At 49.7% G+C, this 22,877-nt stretch overlaps 1 protein-coding gene across 1 annotated transcript; it reads right to left on the reverse strand.

The window, feature by feature from the left end:
• Nucleotides 1-9,879: 9,879 nt before the first annotated feature.
• On the reverse strand, nucleotides 9,880-22,150 carry PRAP1 (proline rich acidic protein 1). The gene is made up of 5 exons (XM_077822016.1): nucleotides 22,143-22,150; nucleotides 19,243-19,297; nucleotides 13,198-13,256; nucleotides 10,165-10,268; nucleotides 9,880-10,073 (listed from the first exon to the last, which is right to left on the reverse strand). The coding sequence occupies exons 1-5, from the start codon at nucleotides 22,148-22,150 to the stop codon at nucleotides 9,880-9,882; spliced, it is 420 nt and encodes a 139-aa protein (XP_077678142.1).
• Between the last annotated feature and the right edge of the window lie 727 nt (nucleotides 22,151-22,877).

Genomic DNA, 22,877 nt, shown 5'->3' on the forward strand with positions numbered 1-22,877 from the left:
GAAAGAGAGTCGTCTTGCAGACCATCGAGCAATACGGTATCCTGCTCTTCCCAGTCCTTTCATGATGAGCAACGTTGTCAAAGGTCTGTGGTCTGTGCGCAGCTTGAACGTGCGGCCCCACAGGTAAGTTCTCCATTTTTCAGTAGCCCAGTCACAAGCAAGTGCTTCTTTTTTCTCTCAGCATTACTTAGTGTCCTTGAAGCAAATGCAACAGTCCTATCTGTGTTGTCCTCATGCAGTTGTGTGAGAACAGCCCCAAGTCCATAATCAGAAGCATCAGTAGTTGCAATTGTGGGCAATGCAGGACTGAATAGTGCAAGTACTGGACTATGTACAATCAAGTCTTTCACTGTTTCGAAACTAGCTTGTGCATCTGTTGTCCACACTAAGGTTGAACTTCTCCGTAGTAATTCCCGTAATGGTTCAATGACAGAAGCATAATTGGGAATGAATTTTGCATACCAGGAGGTAAGACCCAAGAAGGAACGTAAGGTTTGCAAATCTGTTGGAGGAGGAGCATTTGAAATTGCCAGGATATGATCTGGATCAGGTTTTAGTCCAGCCTGTGAAACTGTATGCCCCAGAAAGGAGAGTTCACTTTGTCTAAATTTGCATTTGGACCTACTGAGCTGGAGGCCTGCTATGCTGATGCAGTTTCGTACAGACTGCCGGATATTGTCATGCTCCTCAGAAGTATTTCCAAACACAATAATATCATCCAGACAGCACTGAACTCCCTGTTGATTCTTCAGAATCAATGACATCATTTTTTGAAAGGCACTTGGGGCAGATGTGAGACCGTATGGAACAGGTTTAAAACAAAATAGTCCCTCATGTGTAATAAATGCTGCAAGGTCTCTGCTATCTTCATGCAACATGACCTGGTGGTATGCGCTCTGCAAATCAAGAGTAGAAAACATCTTTGCTCCACGGAGTTCTGGAAATACTTCATCTATGTGAGGAAGAGGATGGCTGTCAATCACAATAGCTTTATTTGGCTCCCTTAAGTTCACACAAAGGTGAATGCCTACACCCTTCTTCTGTGTCACTACTATAGGTGAAACCCATTCCAAGGAGTCGATCTCTTCAATAATGTCCTTTTGAACAAGTTTTCTAAGTTCCTCTGAAATAGCTTCCCTGACTGAAAATGGTAAGCGCCGTAACTTCTGTCATACAGGCATCACATTATTCCACATTTTAACTTTATGCAGAAACCCGTAAGCACAGCCAAGTTTCTCCTCAACCTGGTGTTGGGTCCCAGGTGAATCTGGTGTGTGTACCGCAAGGGTGCTTTGCTGAGGAAGATCAATTCGTCCATTAACTACCCTGAGATTTAAAGCAGCCAATAAATCTCTGCCAAGGATAGGAGTGCTTTTGTGGACAATGTAGAACTCTGCAGTTACACAGCAATCACCAAAAGTAACTATTACTGGCAGGCAGCCATGTACTGGGATATGGTTTTTCAAATAGCACACCAAGTGAAGTTTGTGTTCAGTAAGAGGCACATCTTTAAAGTAATGCAGCTAGATGGAATCAGGTAGTATAGATACTGCTGAGCCAGTGTCCAGTATTAGCTGAATAGAGTGTGGTTTGCCTGAGGGTATGGCAGAAACGTTTACAGTGCACTTTATCTGTTCTGGAATATGTGCAGTAGTGATTTTGTCCAAGCTCAGCACAGTAACATCTGGTATTGTAACTGCATGCACCTGTTGATTGAACTGGCTACTGCGACATACTTTAGCAAAATGTCCAATCTTTTTGCAATGATTGCACTGAGCTACTTTTGCCAGACATCCGGTGTAGCTTGCAAGGTGTTATGGGGATACACAGTGAAAACATGCTTTTACTGTATTTTGAATTTGCTGATTCGGTGGTTTTTCATTAGTTTTCCTCTTGCAATTGTGTGTCTGCAGTGGTAGTGAACTTTTCTGCAAAGGAGTCACAGCCTGGACTGTGCCTCCTCTATCCATGCTCATTATTTTGGTTTCAGCTGCAGCTGACTCAATCTGAGTAGCAATGGTTATTGCTTTTTCTACTGTAAGTTGTGGTTCTAGAAGTAAGCGTTCTCTTACATGAAGCATGGTTGTTTTCTCAATGAGCTGGTCTCTAATCATCTCATCTGCCATATTCCCAAAGTCACAAATTACAATCAGACTCCTCAGGGAAGCAATATACTGCATTATAGTTTCCCCTGGTTTCTGCTCACGCTGGCGAAATCTGTAGCGATTAGCTACTACATTCACTTTTGGCACACAAAAATTCTTTAATGCAGTGAGTGCAGGCTCATATTTATCATCTGCAAGGGGAAAAGTGTAAAATATACGCTGCCCTTCTGCTCCAAGGCAGTGGATTAGCAAAGCATGCTTTCTTACTTCAGAAATCTCTGTAGCACTGATTGCAAGCAGATAAGTCCAAAACATATGGATCCAGGTAGTAAAAGCAATTGGAGGCTCACCTGGGCTTTGCAGAAAGGGTGCAGGTGGGTTCAGAGGCAGAAGATCTATCCTCGTCGCCAAAAGTAGTATCAACCAGGCAAGGTACTAACAAGCTTCAATAGGACTTTATTTTCAAAGTGGAAACCTCTTTACCAAGCTGCTGCTGCACCCTCTGTAGGTTTCTCCCAGCCTCTCAACTCCTCCCCCCTCCTTCTTGTTTCCTGTCCTTTCAGACTCCCAACAGCCAGTGCTCCCAATTCTAATAATTACAAGCAACATCTAAACGCCACACATCTCCATAGTTTACCACACCCTTTTACTCAGCTGATCCATGTGTTGGCACCCAGCCCTCCCGTCCGCCAGCATGACTGTGCAGGACACTGGTCCTGTGCTATCTTGAATGATAGCTGATACCCATTGCCACTCAGGCCAAAGTTTTTAGTATAATCAGCTTCTCCAACAGTAAAACTATGTTCTTTAGCATATTTGTCACGTTGCTGCTTTTGGCTTCTGTTATTTTTCCTGTATTTTCTCATTAAGTATGGCTGGATAAGGGCTAACTTTGACCTTTTCCTTCCATTAACATCTCTGCTGGGAACAGACCCGTGGTTGACTGCAGTGTTATCTGACCATTAAACAGGTAATGAGACACTTTCATATCTATCGTACCTCCAGCTATTCTTTTAATATCTTCTTTAAGTGACTGAATTGCTTATTCAGCTAACCCATTTGATGATGGATGGTAAGGTGCCGTTGTAATGCGTTGAATGCTGTTTTGCGTCATAAATTTTTGCAATTTCCATGCTAGTAAATGAACTTCCATTATCTGATACAAGCTTTTTGTGTAAACTACGGATACCAAAAGTGGTCCTTAGTTTTTCTGTGGTGACTTCACTAGTGGATGTATTTATGGGGTAGATGTCTACCCATTTGGAATGTGCATCCACTAGTACAAAAAATATTTTTCCCAGGAATGGTCCAGCATAATCCCTATGTACTCTCCTCAGTGGCTTCTCTGATCACTGCCAAAGATGATATGGAGCCACAATCCTTGTGACTCTCTTGACATATAGAACAGGATGTACCTCACTCTCAATATCAGTATCCCTCTTTGCCCAGCACATGTAACTCTGGGCTAATCCTTTCATTTTAGCAATACCTGGGTATATTTGATGTAGTTCATCCTTTATTATGTCACGTCCTTGCTTTGGAACAATGACCCGTGCTCCTCATAATACACACCTGTCTTGCACACTAAGTTCACCGTGTCATTTATAATAAGGTGTGAGATCCTGAGGCACTTTGGTCTGGGACCATTCCCTAAGCACCACTTTTGTGAATACGGGATCTACACCAGTCCATGATTTTACCTGTAACACTGTCACTGAAGGTATGTTGAGACAGTCCATTAGTAACGCTGTCTCTTCACTTTTGTCTTTTTCCTTTGTCTCCACTAAAGGCAAATGGCTTAAAGCAGCTGCATTTCCCAGCTTCTTCCCAGCTTTGTTTACAATAGCATATTCATAGGCTCTTAATGTCACTACCCATCTTTGGATTCTGGGTGATGTCATTTGTGCCACAGTCTTTATCTCAGGAATCAATGAGATCAGGGGGTTGGGTTCAGTGTAAATTGTAAACAGACACCCGTACATATATTTGTGAAACTTCTCCACCCCAAAATAACAGCTGATCCTTCTCTCTCTAACTGTGAATCCATATGTTCAGCAGAAGACAGAGTCTGGAATACAAAGCCATCTGGTTTCTCTAGTCCATCCTCCATCCGGTGAGCTAAAATCACTCCAGGAGATGCATCACAAGTCAAAATCTGTTCTTTGTCAGCTTGATAATGGATCAGGACTTCTGAGGTCTGCAGAAATTGTTAGAATCCTGAAACACTTATTCCTGAGCTGATTTCCAATAGCATTTAATCTCATTTTAAAGTAACATATACAGAGGTGTGATGGGGTGGACTAGGCCCAGAGGCCCCCTGCTGGATGCCTCAGGGTCCCACCACACCTGTCCTAGAAAAGGAGCAGTGGAAGAGTCCTCCAAGCAGCCTAGAGTAGCTCCAGGGAGCAGCCAATCAGGGCCTAGGAGGGCCATATAAAAAGGAGCTGTGGAGCCAGAGACAGTCAGTTTTTTTTTTGCTGGAGCCAGAGGAGTGTAGATGGTGCTACTGGCTGGCCAAAAGGAACTGCAACACCATGGACAGCTCAGTGTGGGCAGGGACTGGGGGAGTGAGGAAGAGCTCCTGGCTGACTGCTGGGCCTGAACATAGAAGAGCCCTGAGGTCAGGATGAAGCTTTGGTGAAGATTGGGGCTGTGTTGAAGTGGCCCAGAGAACTGAAAGCAGTTTAGTTAAAGAGACGCAGTGACATGTGACTGCTATTCTTAGGGTCACTGGGCTGGGACCTGGGTGGGGAAGTGGCCTACAATTGGAGAGTGATAAGCCTCCAGAAGGGGTTCAGAACTACTTAGTGGCTGAGCTGGGGCCAGAAAAGACCAGAGAGGGTGAAACCATTGCCTCCCAAGAGGAAGCCTTCGGGGTATGGCTTGATACCAGGGCTGGGACTGGTTTAAAGACTGCAGACACACATGACTAGAAGGGTCACCTGCAAGAGGTGGGTGCCAGAAGGTTACAGGAGGCATTAGAAGTTTTGATAAGTTTGGCAAAAACTTCCTGTAGTAGTTCAGTAAGCCTTCAGCTCTGAAATATTTGTAGGTGCTGGGGCATCCCAAATTGCTTTCACTTAATCTCTGACTGGGTGTAGCCCCTGGGCATCCACTTTATAACCCACAAATATCACTTCATGTGCCAGGAGGGAACACTTACCCCTTTTTAGGCACACACCTGCTTCCTTTAGCCTATTGAGCACATCTGCTAGACGTTGTAAGTGTTCTATGTCTGTGGTAGCTGTGATTGGTATATCATCCAGATATACTGCCACGTGTGAAACTCCCTGGTCAATCTATCCATGGTTCTTTAGAAACCAGCAGGGGCTGAGGACACATCAAAAGGTAACCAATTATATTTCAACAGTCCTTTGTGAGGATTCACACAGACGTACTGCTTGGACTCTTCTTCCAGGGTGATCTGTTGGTAGGCACAGCTCATATCTAATTTTGTGAACAATTGCCCTCCTGCTCAAACTGCAAACAGATCCTCAGTTTTTGGAACCGGTTATTGTTCTAACTGTGAGACTCTAAGTACAGTTCACTTACAGTCCCAGGATAGGCATATGGAGCCATGTGGCGTCAACACTGGCACTACTGGCACAGTCCATTCAACGAACGGCACACTTTCAATAATGCCAGTTGCCTGTAATCTTTTTCACTCAAATTCAACTTTTTGTTTCATGGCAAAGGGTACAGACCTGGGCTTGAAATTACAAGGTGTGACATTTGGGTTTATGTAGATTTTAGAAGTAGTGCCTTTTAAAGTGCCCAGTTCATCTTTAAATACTTCCTACAGGTATTTAAAACAGTTTCCAGAGCTAGATCATCTTCGGATTTCAAGTGATGCACTTTCTCTCTCCAGTTCAGTCAGCCAACCATCCTTTACTAAGCAAGTTAGGGCTAATGCCTGCGACCACGAGCAAAGGTAGATACCTTTCTTGGTTCTGGTGGCTCAGCTTCACCTTGGTGGCTCCCAGCATCTTTACTACTTCTCTAGTGTAGATATTTAATTTTATCCTACGTCTGCAATGATGGTGGTTCACTGTCTTTCCACAATGTCTCATATGCTTTTTGGTTCACAATAGTCATACTGCATCCCGTGTCGAGTTCCAATTCTACATTTTTTTTTCATTTACAATCAACCCAATATGAATGCTTTAGGAATATTTGCTTCCATTTTTTCCATTTGCTTCCATTCCATTTGCTATAGGTAGTATAAGCTACTTCCTCTTCTTTTTCACTACTTTCCTCCTTCGGTATATGGAAGGTACCATGGCTATGAGGCTGGTTTTTATTGTGGTTTTGGGATTCCGCTTTCTTGGGTTGTTTCGACACACTCTTCGAATGTGCTCAGTCAATCTGCAAATGTGACATGTTTCATGTTTAAATCTGAAAGCCATTAGGGTGTGTTTGCCTCCACAATGACAACACTCTCTGCTAGCTGATTGGATCTGTTTCCCAGGCTGCCTTGCAATTTTGTACATAGTACCATGCCTTTCCTGCATGCTATTTCCAGCTCCCGCAGCTCTTGTAGCTTGGGTTTGTAAATCCTGTACATTTTTTATTTGCAGACTCCATAGACTGGGCCAATTTCAGAGCTGTTTCAAATGCTAACTGTGGTTCAGACTGCAATCTCCTTTGCATTTCATCATTAATGCTGCAAATTAATTTGTCTCTTACCATTTGTGTCAGAGTCGCACCATAATTACAACCTTGAGCGCGCTTCCTCGGTTCTGCCACGTATTCTCCTACTGTCTCCCTGGATTTCCTCCAACGATAGTTAAACTAAAATTGTTCTACTAAATTGCTGGGGGTTGGGCTGAAGCAGATATACGAGCTCATCAAAAGTTTTAGCTCCAGGCTTTTCAGGGGCTAACAGATTTCTCATTAAACTAAGTCTCGGCCTCTACGCTGCCAGATATAATAGCTCTCGTCTTACCTGTAATATCATTAGCAGTGAAAAAACAAGATAATATTTTTCAGTTTTCATCCCACACTGTCACTGTCTTCACTACATCTCACACACACACAGAGTCTTTACTGTAATAAATCATTGCCAGAATTTCTTGTGAAGCAAGTGATTGGTTCAAGCAGCTGACTTTGAGACCCTGATCCTTTGTATAGCCATGGCAGTCAGAACCGCTATGAATATGTCAGTGCAAAGCCCCATCCCAACTCCCCCCTGCATTGCATGGGGCATTTGGGTGAGAAATGGCTCTGTCCAGCATTGACTCGTTATGGGTTGTTTGTCGCCAACATTGTCCCAGCCCTGGATCTGGTGCTTGGCCATGGTCTCAGAGGCTCTTACTGGGTATTCGTTCAGCTGGATCTAGGCAGAGCAATTGTAAACCCAGATGGACCGAACCCCGTGTGTGTGTGTGTGTGTATGTGTTTCTCTCCATTAACACGTGCAGTGGGTTTAGAAGCACAGAATCCCAGGGATCCAAAGGCACTAACCCAACCCTCATGCCCCTACACAAGGGCTTGTAGAAAATCTTAGGGGCCCCAACCTGCTATCAGCCCTGTGGCAGCCCATTATGGGCCTGGCCCCCTCACTCAGGGGTGAGTGAGCAGGAAAGCAGGATCAGAGGGCAAAGGAAGAAACTTTCCCCCAAAGCATCAGTTGGACCAGGCCCATTCTGTTTGGACTCAACCCTGAGGAGCCCTAGGGTGAAGGGGATCTGTTCATCCCAAACCCACCCTGCCGAACCCCTTGGTGCCAGCAGGACCCACACGCCATAACCCAGCAGGACGGGGCCATTGGGCCAGTAAGAGCCAGCACTGAAAAGAGTCCCATTGGTTCTTGATGGCCCTTTGGCTCACGGGGTGTCATGTGACTTGACTAGAGGTCCCAGTGCCCTGAGGAGAGGGCTAGAGGGTGTGGGAGAGTTAGAATCATAGAATATCAGGGTTGGAAGAGACCTCAGGAGGTCATCTAGTCCAACCCCCTGCTCAAAGCAGGACCAATCCCCAACTAAATCATCCCAGCCAGGGCTTTGTCAAGCCGGGCCTTAAAAACCTCTAAGGATGGAGATTCCACAACCTCCCTAGGTAACCCACAGCAAGGGGGGGAGGGTGAACGTGAGGGGTGCACTGTGTAAAGGGGCACACAGTGTGGGGGAAGGGGTGGATGTAGGGCACACAGAATGGAGGGAAGGAGTCTGTGTGGGGTGCACAGTGGGGAGGAGGGATGAGTGTGGGATGGTGCGGGGCTCTGTGTGGGGTGCACAGTGGGGAGGAGGGATGGGTGTGGGATGGAGTGGGACTCGGTGTGGGGTGCACGGTGTGTGGGAGGGCTGGGTGTGGAATGCCCAGTGTGGGTGGGAAGCATGGGTGGGGGTGGGGTGGAATGTGTCTCTGTGGTTCGCAGGGCAATGATTCTTTCAGGGACACATGGGGTGCATCTGCACTGCAACGGCGGGAACCTCCCAGCCTGGGCACACGGGTTCTTGCTAGCTGGGCCTAAGCCAGTGCACCAAAAATAGCCATGTGGCCCTTGTGGCTCTGGTGTAGACCTGGGCTAGTTACCTGAGCTCAGACCCAGGGGACAGGGTGGGCTTGAGAGCCCAAGCAGCTGCCTGAGCCACAAAGTCCAAGCTGCTATTTTTAGCTGCTAGCTCAAGAAGAGCTAGCTCAAGCCTCTGTAACCAGGCTCACTCCCCCTGCAGCGTAGACATGGCCACGGTTCCCTGTGCCTGCCTTCCTTCCTGGATTCCCCTCTGGCTGAAGCGTATGGAGCTGGGCTGGCTCTAGCAGCTGTGTCTGCATTCACACAAATGCCCTTCCTTTTCCCACCACTCCCTGCCCTGTGAGTGGGTGCACCAGTAGGTGATGAGGTCCCATGCTGCAAAGACAGTGGCCCCCTTTGCCCCACCCTCCAGCTGGAGGAGGCTTATTTATTAAGCACGAGCTAAGGCCTTCCAGCTGAGCTTGGTGTCACTAAGGATATGTCTATGCTGCAATTAGACCCACTCGGCTGGTGCATGCCAGCTGCCTCAGGCTGCGGGGCTGTTTCATTGCAGTGCAGCTGTTTGGGCTCAGGCTGCAGCCCGGGTTTAGGGACCCCCACCTCGCAGGGTCCCAGCAGCCTATGAGCCCAAGTCAGCTGGTACAGGCCAGCCCTGGTGTCTAATTGTAGTGTAGACATGTCCCGGAATCCCCAAGTCTGGGGGAGGCAGAGAGGGGGGCATTCTGCTCCCAGGGGCTGCCAGCTTGCTGGGAGTGCACACTGATTCCAGGACTGCTGCAGTTCCAAGCTTTCAGCTGCCCCGAATCAGCATGTAGACACAGTTTGGCACAAACGAATAACAGCAACAAGCTGCTCTCCAGAAGCAGCTCCCTGCCTAGGGCAGTGCTACAGCAAAGGCCTCTCCTAGCCCCATGCTGGGGTCACAGCTGGATCACTGGGGGTGCCTGAAACTTCACAGCCATGACACTCAGGGAAGGGCAGATTTCATAATGATGCTTGTCCTGCCAAGAGACCTCAGCCAGCCGACCATCTTCCCGCACCACCCGCCGGTCCTAGCAACTGCCACCAACTGTGATAGCTCAGAGTAGAGCCTGACACAGCCTGAAGCCAGAGCCCTCTTATTAGCCAAGACACAGGGTCTGATAGGACAGGCAGGAGGAGAGGGGCTGATACATGCCCTCATCCTGGGAAGGAAAGAGCCAAGGGAACATATAGCCAAGGAGACTGGGTATAGGGGACGCTCAGCACAATCCCCTCTTCCTTTATTACTGGTGGGTAGACGGGATCAAATCTCCTCCCCTAGCCATGGTAGAGATGGTCTCTGTCTTCTTCTGGGCCACTGATGGCTTCAGCATACGGTGCCACTGTCTGCATGGGGCCTTCCTCTTCCAGAGCAGCATCCTGGGGGTGGTATATCTGGTCTTGGTCTTCCTCTGGTACCGCTGCAGACTTGGCACCCAGCGGGGCTGGTGGGTCTCCAGCGCTCCTGGGTGCTGCAAATGGAGGAGGCAGGGCGAGCGTTAGATTTCTGGGCATGCTGAGGATGCCAGCGGAAGAAGGAGTGTCATCCCTCAGCTTGCTTACCTCTTCTGCCTTGTGTGTCACTAGATAACAGCCTCATTCCAGGATCAATATCTGCCGTTTGTTCTTCATTCTCGGGTGGCTCAATAGCTTTTATGCCCAGAATACTGAAAAAAAGAAATATTAATAATAATAGCTCGGTCTTATATAGCCCTTTCCAGTTGTGCTTTACAAAGGAGGTCAGCCTCATTGTACAACTGGGGAAACTGGGGCACAGAGAGGGGAAGTGACTTGCCCAAGGTCACCCAATGCATCAGTGGCAGAGCTCACAATAGAAGCCAAGTCTCCTGACTCCCAGAGTTTTGTAACCCCTCCTCCCCCTCCCCAGTTTCAGCCAGGAAATCCCTAACCACATACATGGAGTAATTTGCCTCATTAGCATTTCAAACATCTTCTTGCAGGAACGTTTCACCAAATATCCCCTTAGAAGAGGCCTGGTTCCTTCCCAAGACCTCTACACACTGGTGAGTCCCCACATACATGACCAGAGCAGTGCTGCCCTGTTAGGAACATGTTCCAGCTCCTACTGGCTGTGTGATATTCCCTCACCCTGTGACTGGACAGGAGTAAAGCTGGGTGCATTATTCATTGTGAACAATATTAGATGCACCAGAATTTACTCTGTTTTGTTTGCATAGTCACGGATTGTAGCATTGGCTTAATATGCTATTTGCTGCATCGCTTGGTTGGTAATTTTCACGGAATTCATTCAATACTATATTTTTATTCGTAATATGTGATTGGGTACCTAAGTCACATGGCATTGTTCCTGCTCCTTGACTGGCTACTGAAACCTATTAAACAGGAGAATAAAGAGTAGCCAATAAGGAGTGTTAGACCAAATAACTGTTACTGCTACAATTGGTGACTATTTCAGGATTCAGAAACATTTCCATGGAAACCCAGTATCATCTGAATTCTTGCAACTAAAGAACAAATAAACATGAATAATGCTTGGGAGTAGCAGAGACTTGTGATTTGGATTCATAAATTCATGAACTAGGATTTTCACGACTCAACCAGCTTAATTATAACCAGGAGAGAATTCAAAAGGCAAAATGATGACCAGAGGATTAATTTTGGGCCAGTACCAGATACACCAGCATGTTCATTCAAGCTGATTGTTCCTGTGATGCTTGTGAAGAACAAAAATGCCACAGGCAAAAATAAACAAACTCTTTTTTCCACATAATAAAATTACAAGTGTTAGCCACCTGTGAGGATGCAAACATCGTGACTGACCCGGAGGCAAATAATGAGATGAAATTCACTAGACTATCATAAATCTTAGCAATGACTGATATGGAACCAATGGCTCAGTGGACAAGGGGACTTGTGTCTGTTTAGGCCTTTGGTGAATTTGGCCCAATATCTCTGTTGTTACATATATCCTAATTTCTGAAGGGCACCCCTTTAAAGAGGCCTCTACCCCACCTCTAATTTTGTGCTTGCATCAGGCGGCACGTGCAAGTAACGGGATTTAGACCTTTTCCTACCTGCCTGGCAAATACAGAGAGGGAGTGAAACACACAGATACAGACCCCACCCCCCGACTTATGCAATCGTTCCATTCCAGAAAGCCTTGCGTAACTCGAATTTTGCATAAGTCGGAAACGTATACCCATACATTACGCAAACATTTCCACAACTCGAAAATCCTATTTCTGGCTTATGGAACTTTTTCTGTAAGTGCGAATTTGTGTAAGTTGGGTCTTGCATAACCCGGGGAGCGTCTGCATATATTTATTTTGGCACAGAAGCCAATTAGGAGACAGTTATTTGCATATATGATCTAATTAATTAATATTGTCCCAAGACTCAATACACTGCTATGCCCCTGTGAAGGGGTAAATAGTTGTGATTTATTGATATCACATGACTGTTTTCAGCCAATCACAACCCAGGGTTTTCTGCTCTTCCAGGGATCGCTATTAAAAAGTATGCCAAATTTTGGAAAACAAGCCTCTGACAACCCCCCCAAAATCAATATCATTCTATTAAAATTTCCTGCAAATTTTATTGTGGTTTTTTTTGGAAAACAAAAACACTTTTGGTTTTCGTTTTTTTTCTTTTCTAAAACCATTTTCAGTAAAAAATGTTACTGAAAAATATTTGGTTTTTCAGAAAAAAAAAAGGGAAATTTGATTGAAAGTGATATTTTTGCCATGACATTTTCATTTTTGACAAAAGCCATTTTTTTGGCAACGTTACTTTTCAATGAAAAAACTTTGTCATGCTCTAAACAACCCTAACTAACCCCAGATCTTCCACAATTAATGAACAGGCAGGATATGGCCAAATGGAAAGCAGTCATTAACCCCCCATGGCAAGCTTGGCCTCACTCATTTTTGTCTGATTGAGGAAAATCTGGGATTACCCAAGAATTCCCTCCACTACAAGAATCACTGGGTGAGGTTCTCTGATCTCTGTAATGTAGGAGGTCAGGCTAGATAATCATATGATCTCTGAATCCATGAAGAATATGTCAAATAGATATTCATTCAAAAAAGAAAATGCAGAATTTCTTATTCATTGTAGCAGAGCATGCTCCCTCCTGACTGGGGTTTTTCCAGGCTGCACAGTTCCCAGGCCTCCACAGCTCCTCCTGCTGGGCCCTGAGCACCTTCCTGCCTCCCTAGGTTCTGGGCACTTCTGCAGCTTGCAGAGCCAGCCATCCCTTCTCTGGGTGCAGCTTCCAAAGCCTGGATTTTTGCATCACCAGAGGTGGGGAATTGCATTCACTTTCTCAGGCAATCCACGCAACACTGTCTACCCCAAAAGTCCATTCACGTCTGGCCCATTGTTCAGTACAGTTCTCTGCAGTTCATAACATTTCCCAGTGGTCATATCCCATCACCCCCTACAAAGAGGGTTACATTAAATCCCGACCCACAATAAAATGTAACTTTTGCATTTAACACAATGGACCTAAGAGATGCTTAAACTTAATTAGGTAAGGTTTTTCAAGGCTATTGCAAGAAATTGCCATATCAGTCACAGTGTCAATGATGATAATATTAACAATAACCATCTTACATTTGCTTCTTAACGTCCTGTTCCAAGGAACCCTCCATTTCTTTGCCTTCTTTCAGAACCTGGAACCAAAGAGCAAGTCAGCAGCAGGGGACCTTCCCCCTTCACTGGACAGCTAACGGCCTCCAGTGGGCACAGAGACAAGAGAAGCGAACCCCTCCCGCCTCCCCTGCCCTGGCCAGCAGTTTTGGGCTTCGCTGTGAAATAATCCAGTCCTAGGTGGGTCAACAGCTGTACCCGCACCGTCCCTGTTGCACTGCGGGGGTGACCAATGCACAGAGCGGCGGTGGGACCCGTTCAAGGTTGCACATTCAGCCCGCGACAGATCCTGGAACGAAACGCACCTTCCTCACCTCCCAGCCTGGCGTTCAGCCCGTGCACCCAGACCTGCCCTGGCATTACAGCAGTGCAGCACCAGGGCTCTCTGCCACAGGTAGTTCAGGTGGTGGAGACAGCCATATTCCCAGTGGGGAGCTATCCAGAGGGGCCTTGTGTGGCGGAGGGGAACTGCTGGATCTTGTTGTGGGCCAGGAGAGTGGGGGACCAGGAGAACATGGAATAACTGTGACACCGGGTATGTTGGGTTATTTTATGTTAGGGAGTCAGGACAATGGAATATGCACCACTGTATAAGGACCAGACGGGTTGGGGGGGAGTCCCAGTGCACCAGCATAGCAGAGGTAACTGGCATGCCTGCCCACCCCATCCCTGCCAGTGGGCAGAGTGATGCTTTGTCTCAGGCCAGCAGCGTGCCCTCATGCCAGCAGCCCTAGGGCTCGCAGAAGAGAAACGCTGTCTTCTCACAGCTCAGCCAGTACCCACTCTGCCTCTTGGGCTGGGGAGCCAGGACTCCTTCAGCTCCGATCTGGAAGGATCTGCCTTTGCTGCATGCAGGCCAGGGCGACGCAGCCTGCAGTGACCATCATTTCAAACTTGTGCAGGACTTTCATCGGGTCAGAGCAAGGCCTTGGCCAGGTCCTGCCAGCACCACAGTCGCTAGCAAGGCTCAGGCCAGGCCCCGTAGTGGAAGGGGGGACTCTCCAGCTGGCCTTGGCGCTGGCCCGGCGCACCAGGACATTCATCCCCTTAGCAAAGCAAATCTTATGAACCAAGCCAGCATCCTATGCTTGTCCATGGGCACAGACCCCAAGTACTTTGCCTCAGCTGTGCTGTGTGAGTGAGAGGAGAGACTGTGTGGGCTGCTACGAAGGCTGGGGCCAGGCAGCAGCTGCGTCTGTCCATGCTGAGGGGAATGATGAGCTGTATAAGGCGGGGGCTCCTCTAGGGTTCAGACGGTCACGTGCTAGGGCAGAGCCAGGCCCCACGAGGCCCTGTGAGCAGCCTGTGATGAGCGCTGGTATTAAGTAGAGGGACGGCAGGCAACTGGCACATTACCCTGCTCGCAGCCTGGCCGCAGAGCCTGCAGTCGCTCCACGTTGGTGGTGAATGGCCCTGCTCCCGCTGCCTGCTGCTGGGGTGAGTCGAGGTGAGGAGCTAGCGCTTCCCCTGCATCCTCCCTGGACTGCGGCGCATGAAGTGGGAGGGTCCCAGTGCATTGGCTGCACCCACCATCTCTCTGCGCTCCTCCCCCAGACTCCCGTCCCCTGTCCCCATGACTCATTATCCCAACAAACCCTCTGAACCCCATGACCCCTCCATAGAGCTCCCTTCTCTCTGTGCCCTCCAATGGGCAGCCACCCTATCCCACACCACCCACCTCCTTTCGTGGGGCATGGCAGCTCTGCAGGCTCCTGACTGCTCCTGCTCCAAGTGCATACTCTTCCCCTTTAACTTACCAGCTAGCGGGGCCTGCAGAACACTTGCTGTGGGAAACTGGGCCCAGCAGTAGGGCCGCAGCATGGGGAATGGGGTGGAGGTGATTACTAAAGGGCCCGGAGCCGGGAGGTTTGGGTGGCACTGGGCATCACAAACCTTTGGACACGCATCTGAGCCAAACCTCCAGCTGTACAGTAGTTAGCCCTCATCCGGCCTCCCATTCTCCTGGAATGGGCACTCATTTTGGACGGGAGGAACCTGCTTTTGAAGCACTTGTTGCTGAGAGCCAAAATAGCTGGCCATTTGCAAGTCTGATTAAAACTCAACCCCGTGATGCATCCTCCTCCTGATGGGCAGTCTCTTCCTCAGCAGGAGAAGTCATCAGGAAGAGTTTTCTTTCTCCTCGTTTCAATAAGGAAGTAAAGTAGCTGGGGTACAATTTCCAAACGTGCCTAAGTGCACACATATGACTTGCTATGACACTCTAACTCTAAAGTGCCTTTTGAAAAACAGGACTTGAGGTTCCTAAGTCAGTTAGGTGCTTTTGAAAATTTTCCCCTTGATCTCATCCGCAGAGGTTCCTCTCCTGCTTGGCCTCAGGGAACTGTGTCCCCTCCAGAGATTTGCATTATTTTTGGTGTCGTTATTTTCACTGGCCAATGAGACGACTTTCTGGTCTCTCAGCTCATCGGCAGCTGAGCTTTTGTGGGAAAAGAAATGAAGCAAAAGTAAAGTTCAAGGCCCTGATCCAGCAAAGGAATGACTTCACCATTGTTCTAGCATGATGAACTCCAACCCTTTGATCTCTTCGCCCAGCACTGCCACCTGGGGCCAGAGTTCAGTAGGACACAAGAGGGACATTTCTGGGCAGAACTGCAAGGACTGGCCAACCCACATGGGATCTCATGGTAGGTAACGACTGACCGCAGAGGACACCGCTCCAAAAATCTGTGTCTGCTGAATGCGTTTCCTCTTGCCTTGAGAGCCCATCGTGGCTCAAGGTCTCACTCATAAACACCACTGTGCTGTGCAAATAACTTTCAGGGGTTTGGTGGGAGATGGAAAGCTCTTAAGGGAGATGGGAAGCGCTCTCTTACTGTCTAGAGTAGTCTAGGTATACTTAATCCTGCCTCAGCATACAGGAGTGGACTAGGTGACCTCTTGAGGTCCTTTCCAGCCCTAGATTTTTATGATTCCACTAGGAAGGTGCCTTGCATTCCTGGCTTGCTAGGGAACTCAGGCTCACCCTACACAGGGAAAATTCCTGTGTCTTTTGGTCTCCCTTTGTGGTCTCCTCTCTGCCCATTGAACCCCTGGCTGCAAAGCCAGGAGTTTTCTGTAGTGCAGACTGTGTGGGGAGTGCATAAAACCTAAGTGGTACCGTGTCCCAGATAATGGATGGACTTGATTCTGTGCACTCCTAAAACCTTAAAGAACAGGCACCTAATGGGCTTAGAAATGGTGGTGTTAATTCTAGTGCTTGACTGATGCTGTTGGTTTTGTTTTCCTCAATCAGCCCACCTCACTGCTTTGCTGAGCTGCTATTGCCTCTGTGAGTGGCGAGCAGATGCTTGCCCTGAATATTCCGGTGTCTTGGAGACAGGCTCATGTGTATGGGCACGATTTCACTATCTCTCATTGTAGAAACATGACCCATTATTACTGGGCTCCATGTCTGTGAGACTGTCATGATTTTGCTCTGCACCACACAGTTACACTGGTAGGTGTTTGCTGTTTGTAGGGTTTATGGCCATTTGGTGGGGCAGGGTTAGTGCAGCCTGTTGCCGAGCAGACTCGCGCTGTGTTGCATTTCAGAACCACATTTTCAGCTACCACAGCTATCTCTGCACCTCATACTGGAGGACTCAGTCGTCCGGCTAGCAAACAATGCCATTTGTGACATGGGGACTGTAATGTCACACTGGAAACCAGTTTCTAACCAACTTTGATACTGGTATAAGAATGAGGAGGAATATTTTTGTTTAATTTGTAAGTAAGGGTGTGATGGGGTGGACTAGGCCCAGAGGCCCCCTGCTGGAGGCCTTAGGATCCTGCCATACCCATCCCAGAAAAGGAGGAGTAGAGGAGTCTTCCAGGCAGCCTAGAGTGGCTGTAGGGGAAGCAGCCAATCAGAGCCCAAGAGGGCCATATAAAAAGGAGCTGCAGTGCAGTGCACAGGCAGTTCCTTGTTGGAGCTAGTGGAGTGTAGGTGGTATTCCTGGCTGGTCAAAGGGAACTGTAGTATCAGGGACAGCTCAGTGCTGGCAGGGACTGGGGGAGTGAGGAAGATCTCCTGGCTAGATGCTGGGCCTGAACACATAAGAGCCCTGAGGTAAGGGAGAAGCATTGATGAAGGCTTGGGCTGTGGGGAAGTGGCCCAGGAAACTGAGAGCTGTTTGTTAAAAGGACATGGTGGCATGTTGCTGCTATTCTTAGGGCCCCTGGGCTGGGACCCCATGGGCCACTGGGGAAGTGTCCTATAATTAGACAGAAAAAAATCCCCAGGAGGGGATCTGAACTGGATCCAGAAGGGGCCAGAGAGGGTGAAACCATTTCCTCCAGGGAAGAAGCCCTGGGGGTAAGGTCTGATACCAGAGCTGGGACTGTTTAAAGATGACAGACACACCCAACCAGAAGGGGTGCTTGCTATTACACAGGGTCCAAGGTCAGTGTCTCTCTGGGCCAAGTTCACTGATGGCTCAAGTAATACAGGAGGCATGATTCTTATTTGCACTGAGGCCCCTTACACTGCTCTGGCTGTGTAATGGGGCCTTTCAGTAGGTGTATGTCACCTTTACATGCACTGTAAGGCCCAGGAAAGGGGCTTCAGTGTAAATGAGAATCTGGCCCATTGAATGTTAGTGAAGGGAGTGGGGAAGGTGTGTTGCCCATACATTCAGTGGGTGAGCAAGAGGCAAGGACCAGGAAAAGCAGCAACCAGTGGGCTCTTATCCAGCAGCCATCCCACCCACCTTCCCTGGCTTGGGGAATTCCCTAGTCTCTGCTCCCCAGGGAGCTTAGGTGGCTAGGGGGAGCTGTGGATCCTCCATCTGTCCTGGGCAGTGAGCCTTGGGGGGCAGGGACTCCTCTTGGGCACTCCAGGGCAGGTGGAGGATCCAGGGCTCCCCACAGTAGCCTGGGCTCCTCTTACCACTGCCCAGCTGTGGCCTGGCTGTGGGTGGGGCATCAGGGGGAAGAGTGGGGTGGGGCCATGGAGGTGGGTGGAGCTCCTGTATGTGTCCCATTTTTGCATTTTGAAAAGGTGGGCACCCTTTCCTCGTGTCTATTCTGAACCGAACCAAAGGCTGAACTCTGCCGCACTTGGAATCCAGATCTAGAGCCATAATTTGCACCTGGGACCTTTGTTTCCTCAAAAGAACCCAAGCAGCTGGCCCTCTGGGGAGTGAGGCTCATAGCTGCTTTGATGCTCTGGAGCAGAGCTGGTAAACTTACAAGTGAAGTCAGCCAGAGGGGTTTTGCCCACATGCTCAGGGTCTAACTGATCACCATATTTAGCACGGGGAAGGAATTTCCCCCAAGTTAAATTGGCAGAGACCCTGCAGGGTTTTCACCTTCCTCTGCAGCATGGGTCACTTGCTGATTTGCACAAGAGTAAATGTTGCCTTTAAATCAAGACTTCAGTAACTCAGCCAGAGGTTAGGAGCCTACTACAGGAGTGGGTGGGTGAGGTTCTCTGCCCTGCAATGTGCAGGAGGTCAGAGACGATGATCATGATGGTCCCTTCTGGCCTGACCGTCTGAGAGTAAGAGCTAAGGTCGTTCTGCTTCTAACGGCTGCCTTGAGCCCTGCTCTGCAAGACAGTGCAGGCAGGGGCCCTGTGACTCTCCGCACTCTCACACATGCTTGGTAATTCAGAGTGACAGAGGTGTTAAGGAGAGAATAAAGCATTCATCGGTGCACTGCTTGCACAACATGCTTCGGCAGAAATGTTTGAGCTGAACAACAAATGCACTGCAGCTACCAGCCTTGGCTGTGGGGCAGTCAGGGATAACCAGGGTTGCCTTCTCACATGAACCAGGGGACGTATCAGTCCAGGATCCTACTAGGGTTTGGCACAGCAGATGTTACTATATCCGCTACGTTACCCTGAGTCAGCAGGACGGAGAAGGAATTGCAGATCCTCCTGAGCTATTGTGTGGGCTTGAAGGGAAGTTCCTGCATAGTGGTGCCCTAGCCTATTGCAAGCACATGATGGGACTGTGATCACGGTGCGCAACAGACCGAAATGAGAGGAGTTTGGTGCAGACCTACCTGGGGTGTGCTGTCGACTCGCAGAAGAACAGCCAAGCCAATGCCAATGAGGAGCCTGGAGGGATTCCTGGAAGGGGAAGGTTAATTTTGGCAAAACAAATCCATTGTGCTGCATAGCTGTATCTGTCTGTCTGCTCCATTGGCTTCCACTAAACAGGTTCAGAAGTTCTAGGGCTATCACTGTTTCTAGCAGAGTTCCCCAGGATGGCTGACACCAGTAATATCCAACTCTCCATGTGTCTGGGGAGACGGCCTCTCACTGACAATTTGCTATATGAGCAACTCTACAGTGAAGGTTGTACTGAGTTTCCATTTTAAACCAGGGCTGACCCTGTGTGTGTGTGGTCTGGAAGGGAAGATGGACTCTAAATAACTTTGACATAACTCGAGTAAGTAGTTGGTGGTGAGTTGCTATTCCTCTGAAATGGGCCCTTTTGGAAAACTGTCCTGGCGTGTCAGTCCACTTTTGTGTCACGCTAGCTAAAAAATCATATAGCCAGGCCCCCCTCCTCCCCATAGACTGAGAACTGCTCAGACATGGGGTGTCCACCCTGGGGGAGCAGTTTGTGGAGAGCACCATGGGGGAGCTGTTTAGGAGGACAACCCAGGGATGGAAGATTAGGGGGCGCACCCTGGGGCAGAATGACAGGAATGCTGTAGAAAAATGTCTGATCATGTCATTAAAGATTGTCTCATAATGAATATGCATGAGGAGGCAGAATTAAGGTTGCATAAAGAAAGGCAGCCTTCATTCTGGCATCTCCTAGCTTTTCAGAGCCTGGCTTTGCAGCCTTAATTCTGTACACATAGGTTTTTTTGTGAGTAGTAACCTCGAGAGCCTTGCCTGCCAGGGCTGGAGAGTGCAAGGTGGAGTCAGGTGTTCACCATGTGACAGCATGGCCCAGGCCCGTGTCTGTTTAAAGCCTTACGTTGGTGTGGAACGGAAGTCCCCTAACGCAGTCCAATAAGAGTACAGTCCCGTTCCCGATGGAACTGACAGGGCAAGAGAGATTGGCGGGCCGGCCTAAGTTAACTGTGATGTCCCCTCACACGTACACCGCCCACTGTTACTAGAAATGGATGAACCCTACCCCGTATGGCAGGAGCTTAGCAGTTGCACCTGAAGGTACAACAGTGTAAAATTGTGGCTGCTGCCCCCAGGGAGGTGGGGTCAGAGGTGCAGGGTGGAGGCTGGCTGCCCTATGCAATACCACTAACCACATGGCTGGCAAGCGCTCGCACTAAGGCGCTAGGTCTTCCAGCAGCTTGGCAGAGGGAGAGTCCGGCCCTGAGCTAAGCTCCGTGCCGTGGGAGGTGGCAGTGTTCCTAATGAGAGCTTTCTCTCTGAAAGAGGGGAGGGGGAGCCTTTGCCATGGGCGTGGCTGCGTGTGGGCTCACACTGCCCTTTGTAACTGCAGACACAATGGGACGCCAGTCACCCGATCAAAGTGCTAAAGCAGCTGGCTGGGTAAGGGTGGAGGCATGCCCAGGACTTAGGTACGCAGCTCCTGTCTCTGCTGTAGCAATGGCTGCAGGGCCCTGCCAATGGCTGCATAGCCTGGCTGCTAGACAGGGATGTTGGATGGCAAATAGCACTTGCCAGGACCTTGCCATTGGTTGCCTTGCAGATTTGGGGGCACATCTGGCCAGATGCTAATGACCCTCACCACTGTTAGGGAGATGGGCCCAAGCAGCAAAGTACCCCCAGGTCAGGGTCCCTCTCCAGTTACCACCAGGGCACCTGCCTGTACATGCGTCATCAGGGCAGGCGGGCCGTGCTGTCTCCAGCTGGGTGTGGGGGGGACAGGGAGGCACATTCCCACTGAGCCTGGCCCCAGATGCTGCATGGGACCGAGCCCCCAGGGGGAGGGCTGGTGACACAGCAATAGACTGACAGTCTCCAGGATACCAGGCACCAGCAGCGCCAGATATCGGCTGGTAACTAATTGCTGCTCAGCTGTCAGCATCAGCTCATCCTATCTCCCCTCCACAGACTGAGGGACCCCCCCTCCCGGGTGGGAAGGTCAGGTGCATGGCAGCATGGAGTCTGGTGTGAGTGGTCTTGGGTCCCTGGGCTGAGCCCCCTCCCCTCACAGAAGAGCCAAGCCCCCTGAAGGAGCAACTTCCCTGTCCCAGCATGGGTCTGGCATCACAGACCCAGAGAGGTTAGGACCAGAAGGGCCCATTCTCATCATCCTGTGGGAGCTCCTGCAAGATAGGGGCTGGCTGCAGGGTTCATGGAGTAGGCTTGTGTGAAGACTGCTGTCACCCAGGCCCGGTACCACCTTGTTGTGGAACCTGGCTCTAAGCAGGGCTAGAGGCAAGGCAGATGTGGGGCTGGGAGGCCCTGGTTTAAGTCAAGTGGTGCTGGGGGGAGGGCACTGAATTAATGTGGGGCTGGGAGTGCCTGGGCTGGCTGCTGGGCAGGTGTGGGGCTAAGGGAAGGCACAGCTGGACTCAGGGACACCCTGACACCATCCACAGGGCTGTACCCCAGGGGCTGTCAGTCAATCTCAGGCAAGGGGCTGAGATCGCATCTTGTGGTGCGCAGGGGGGACTGGCGATGCTGTGACCATCACTTACACTGGGGCGGAGGGGGCTGCGTCAACAAGCAGGAAACTCCAACCCCCCGATTTCATCATTAAGAAATAAATCTGATTTTGGGGGTCTGGCTTGTGATTTCTGAGTGCTTGGGGCTGGGGCTTCTATGGCCATGAGGGAATTATGGCTAATGGGTCCGAGGCGCCCCAGCCCCCGAGCCCAACGCGCTGCCCAGCCCTGCGTGCTAGAGAGACATCACACCTGCTGCTCCCCGTGGCCAATACAAGAACCCATTCACCAACCCAGTGGTGGCCGTGCTCCAAACCAGCGCCACCCAGTAAGGAAGGGAAGGGTCTTACCAGGCCATGTCTGTTTTCCCTGCAGCAGCAAAGAGAGAGAACTCCAGTGGCTGGGGCAGATGTGCAGCGGCCGCTTGCAGCTTCCTGCCTTTTACGGCGCAGAGGGCTATGCAGACTGTCCAAAGTCCGGGAGCTGATTACAGGCCCTGATCTGCAAGTGCTGAGCTCCCTTCGCTCCCAGGAAGGGCAGGTGGGCTGGAGGTGCAGAAGCCTCTTCACAGGCACATAGCTCTGTGCAGGATCTGGCCTACTACCCTTTGTCCCTTGGGCTGCGCTCTGCACAGGGGCCTATTCTGATCCCCATGGATATTCTCCCTGCCCTGCCTTCCCCACACCCTGAGCAGCTGCTCACCCCTTCCCTCACAGCAACTCCTTTGCAGAGTCAGCAGTGCAGCTGGAAGGAGCCCAAGACACGTCTCCCAGCAGGCTTGCCGTGGCTGGCTCGCAAGGAGGCCGCTGCCTCTGCAGAAAGCCCCGGTGGAAATGGAAGGGCCCACTCCGACTGTCAGACCAGCCCGTGCACAGGGTGCTCCTGCCCAGGCACAGCTTCCGCTTAGAAAACAGGACACTGGCCTGGGGATCTGCTGCGTGGCTCTAGGAGCAGAGCTGGGCCTGGGCACCTGGCTGCGTGTGTGAAGATGGGAGGGAGAGGCAGTTTTGCTGCCACTAATTATTCCACAATTAATTTGCATCTGTGCATGAAGAGCAATTTTCTCATCTTACAAGAAGTGAGGT

Source organism: Eretmochelys imbricata, chromosome 7 (assembly GCF_965152235.1).
Source record: "Eretmochelys imbricata isolate rEreImb1 chromosome 7, rEreImb1.hap1, whole genome shotgun sequence".
In the NCBI taxonomy this organism is placed as follows: Eukaryota; Metazoa; Chordata; order Testudines; family Cheloniidae; genus Eretmochelys; species Eretmochelys imbricata.

What these genes read in the sequence shown, in the direction of transcription:
- PRAP1 (XM_077822016.1), bottom strand. An exon ending in GAGTCGACAGCACACCCCAG is followed by an intron (nt 13,257 to 19,242) that starts GTAGGTCTGCAC and finishes CTTTGGTTCCAG; the next exon opens with GTTCTGAAAGAAGGCAAAGA. An exon ending in CAGGACGTTAAGAAGCAAAT is followed by an intron (nt 10,269 to 13,197) that starts GTAAGATGGTTA and finishes TCTTTTTTTCAG; the next exon opens with TATTCTGGGCATAAAAGCTA.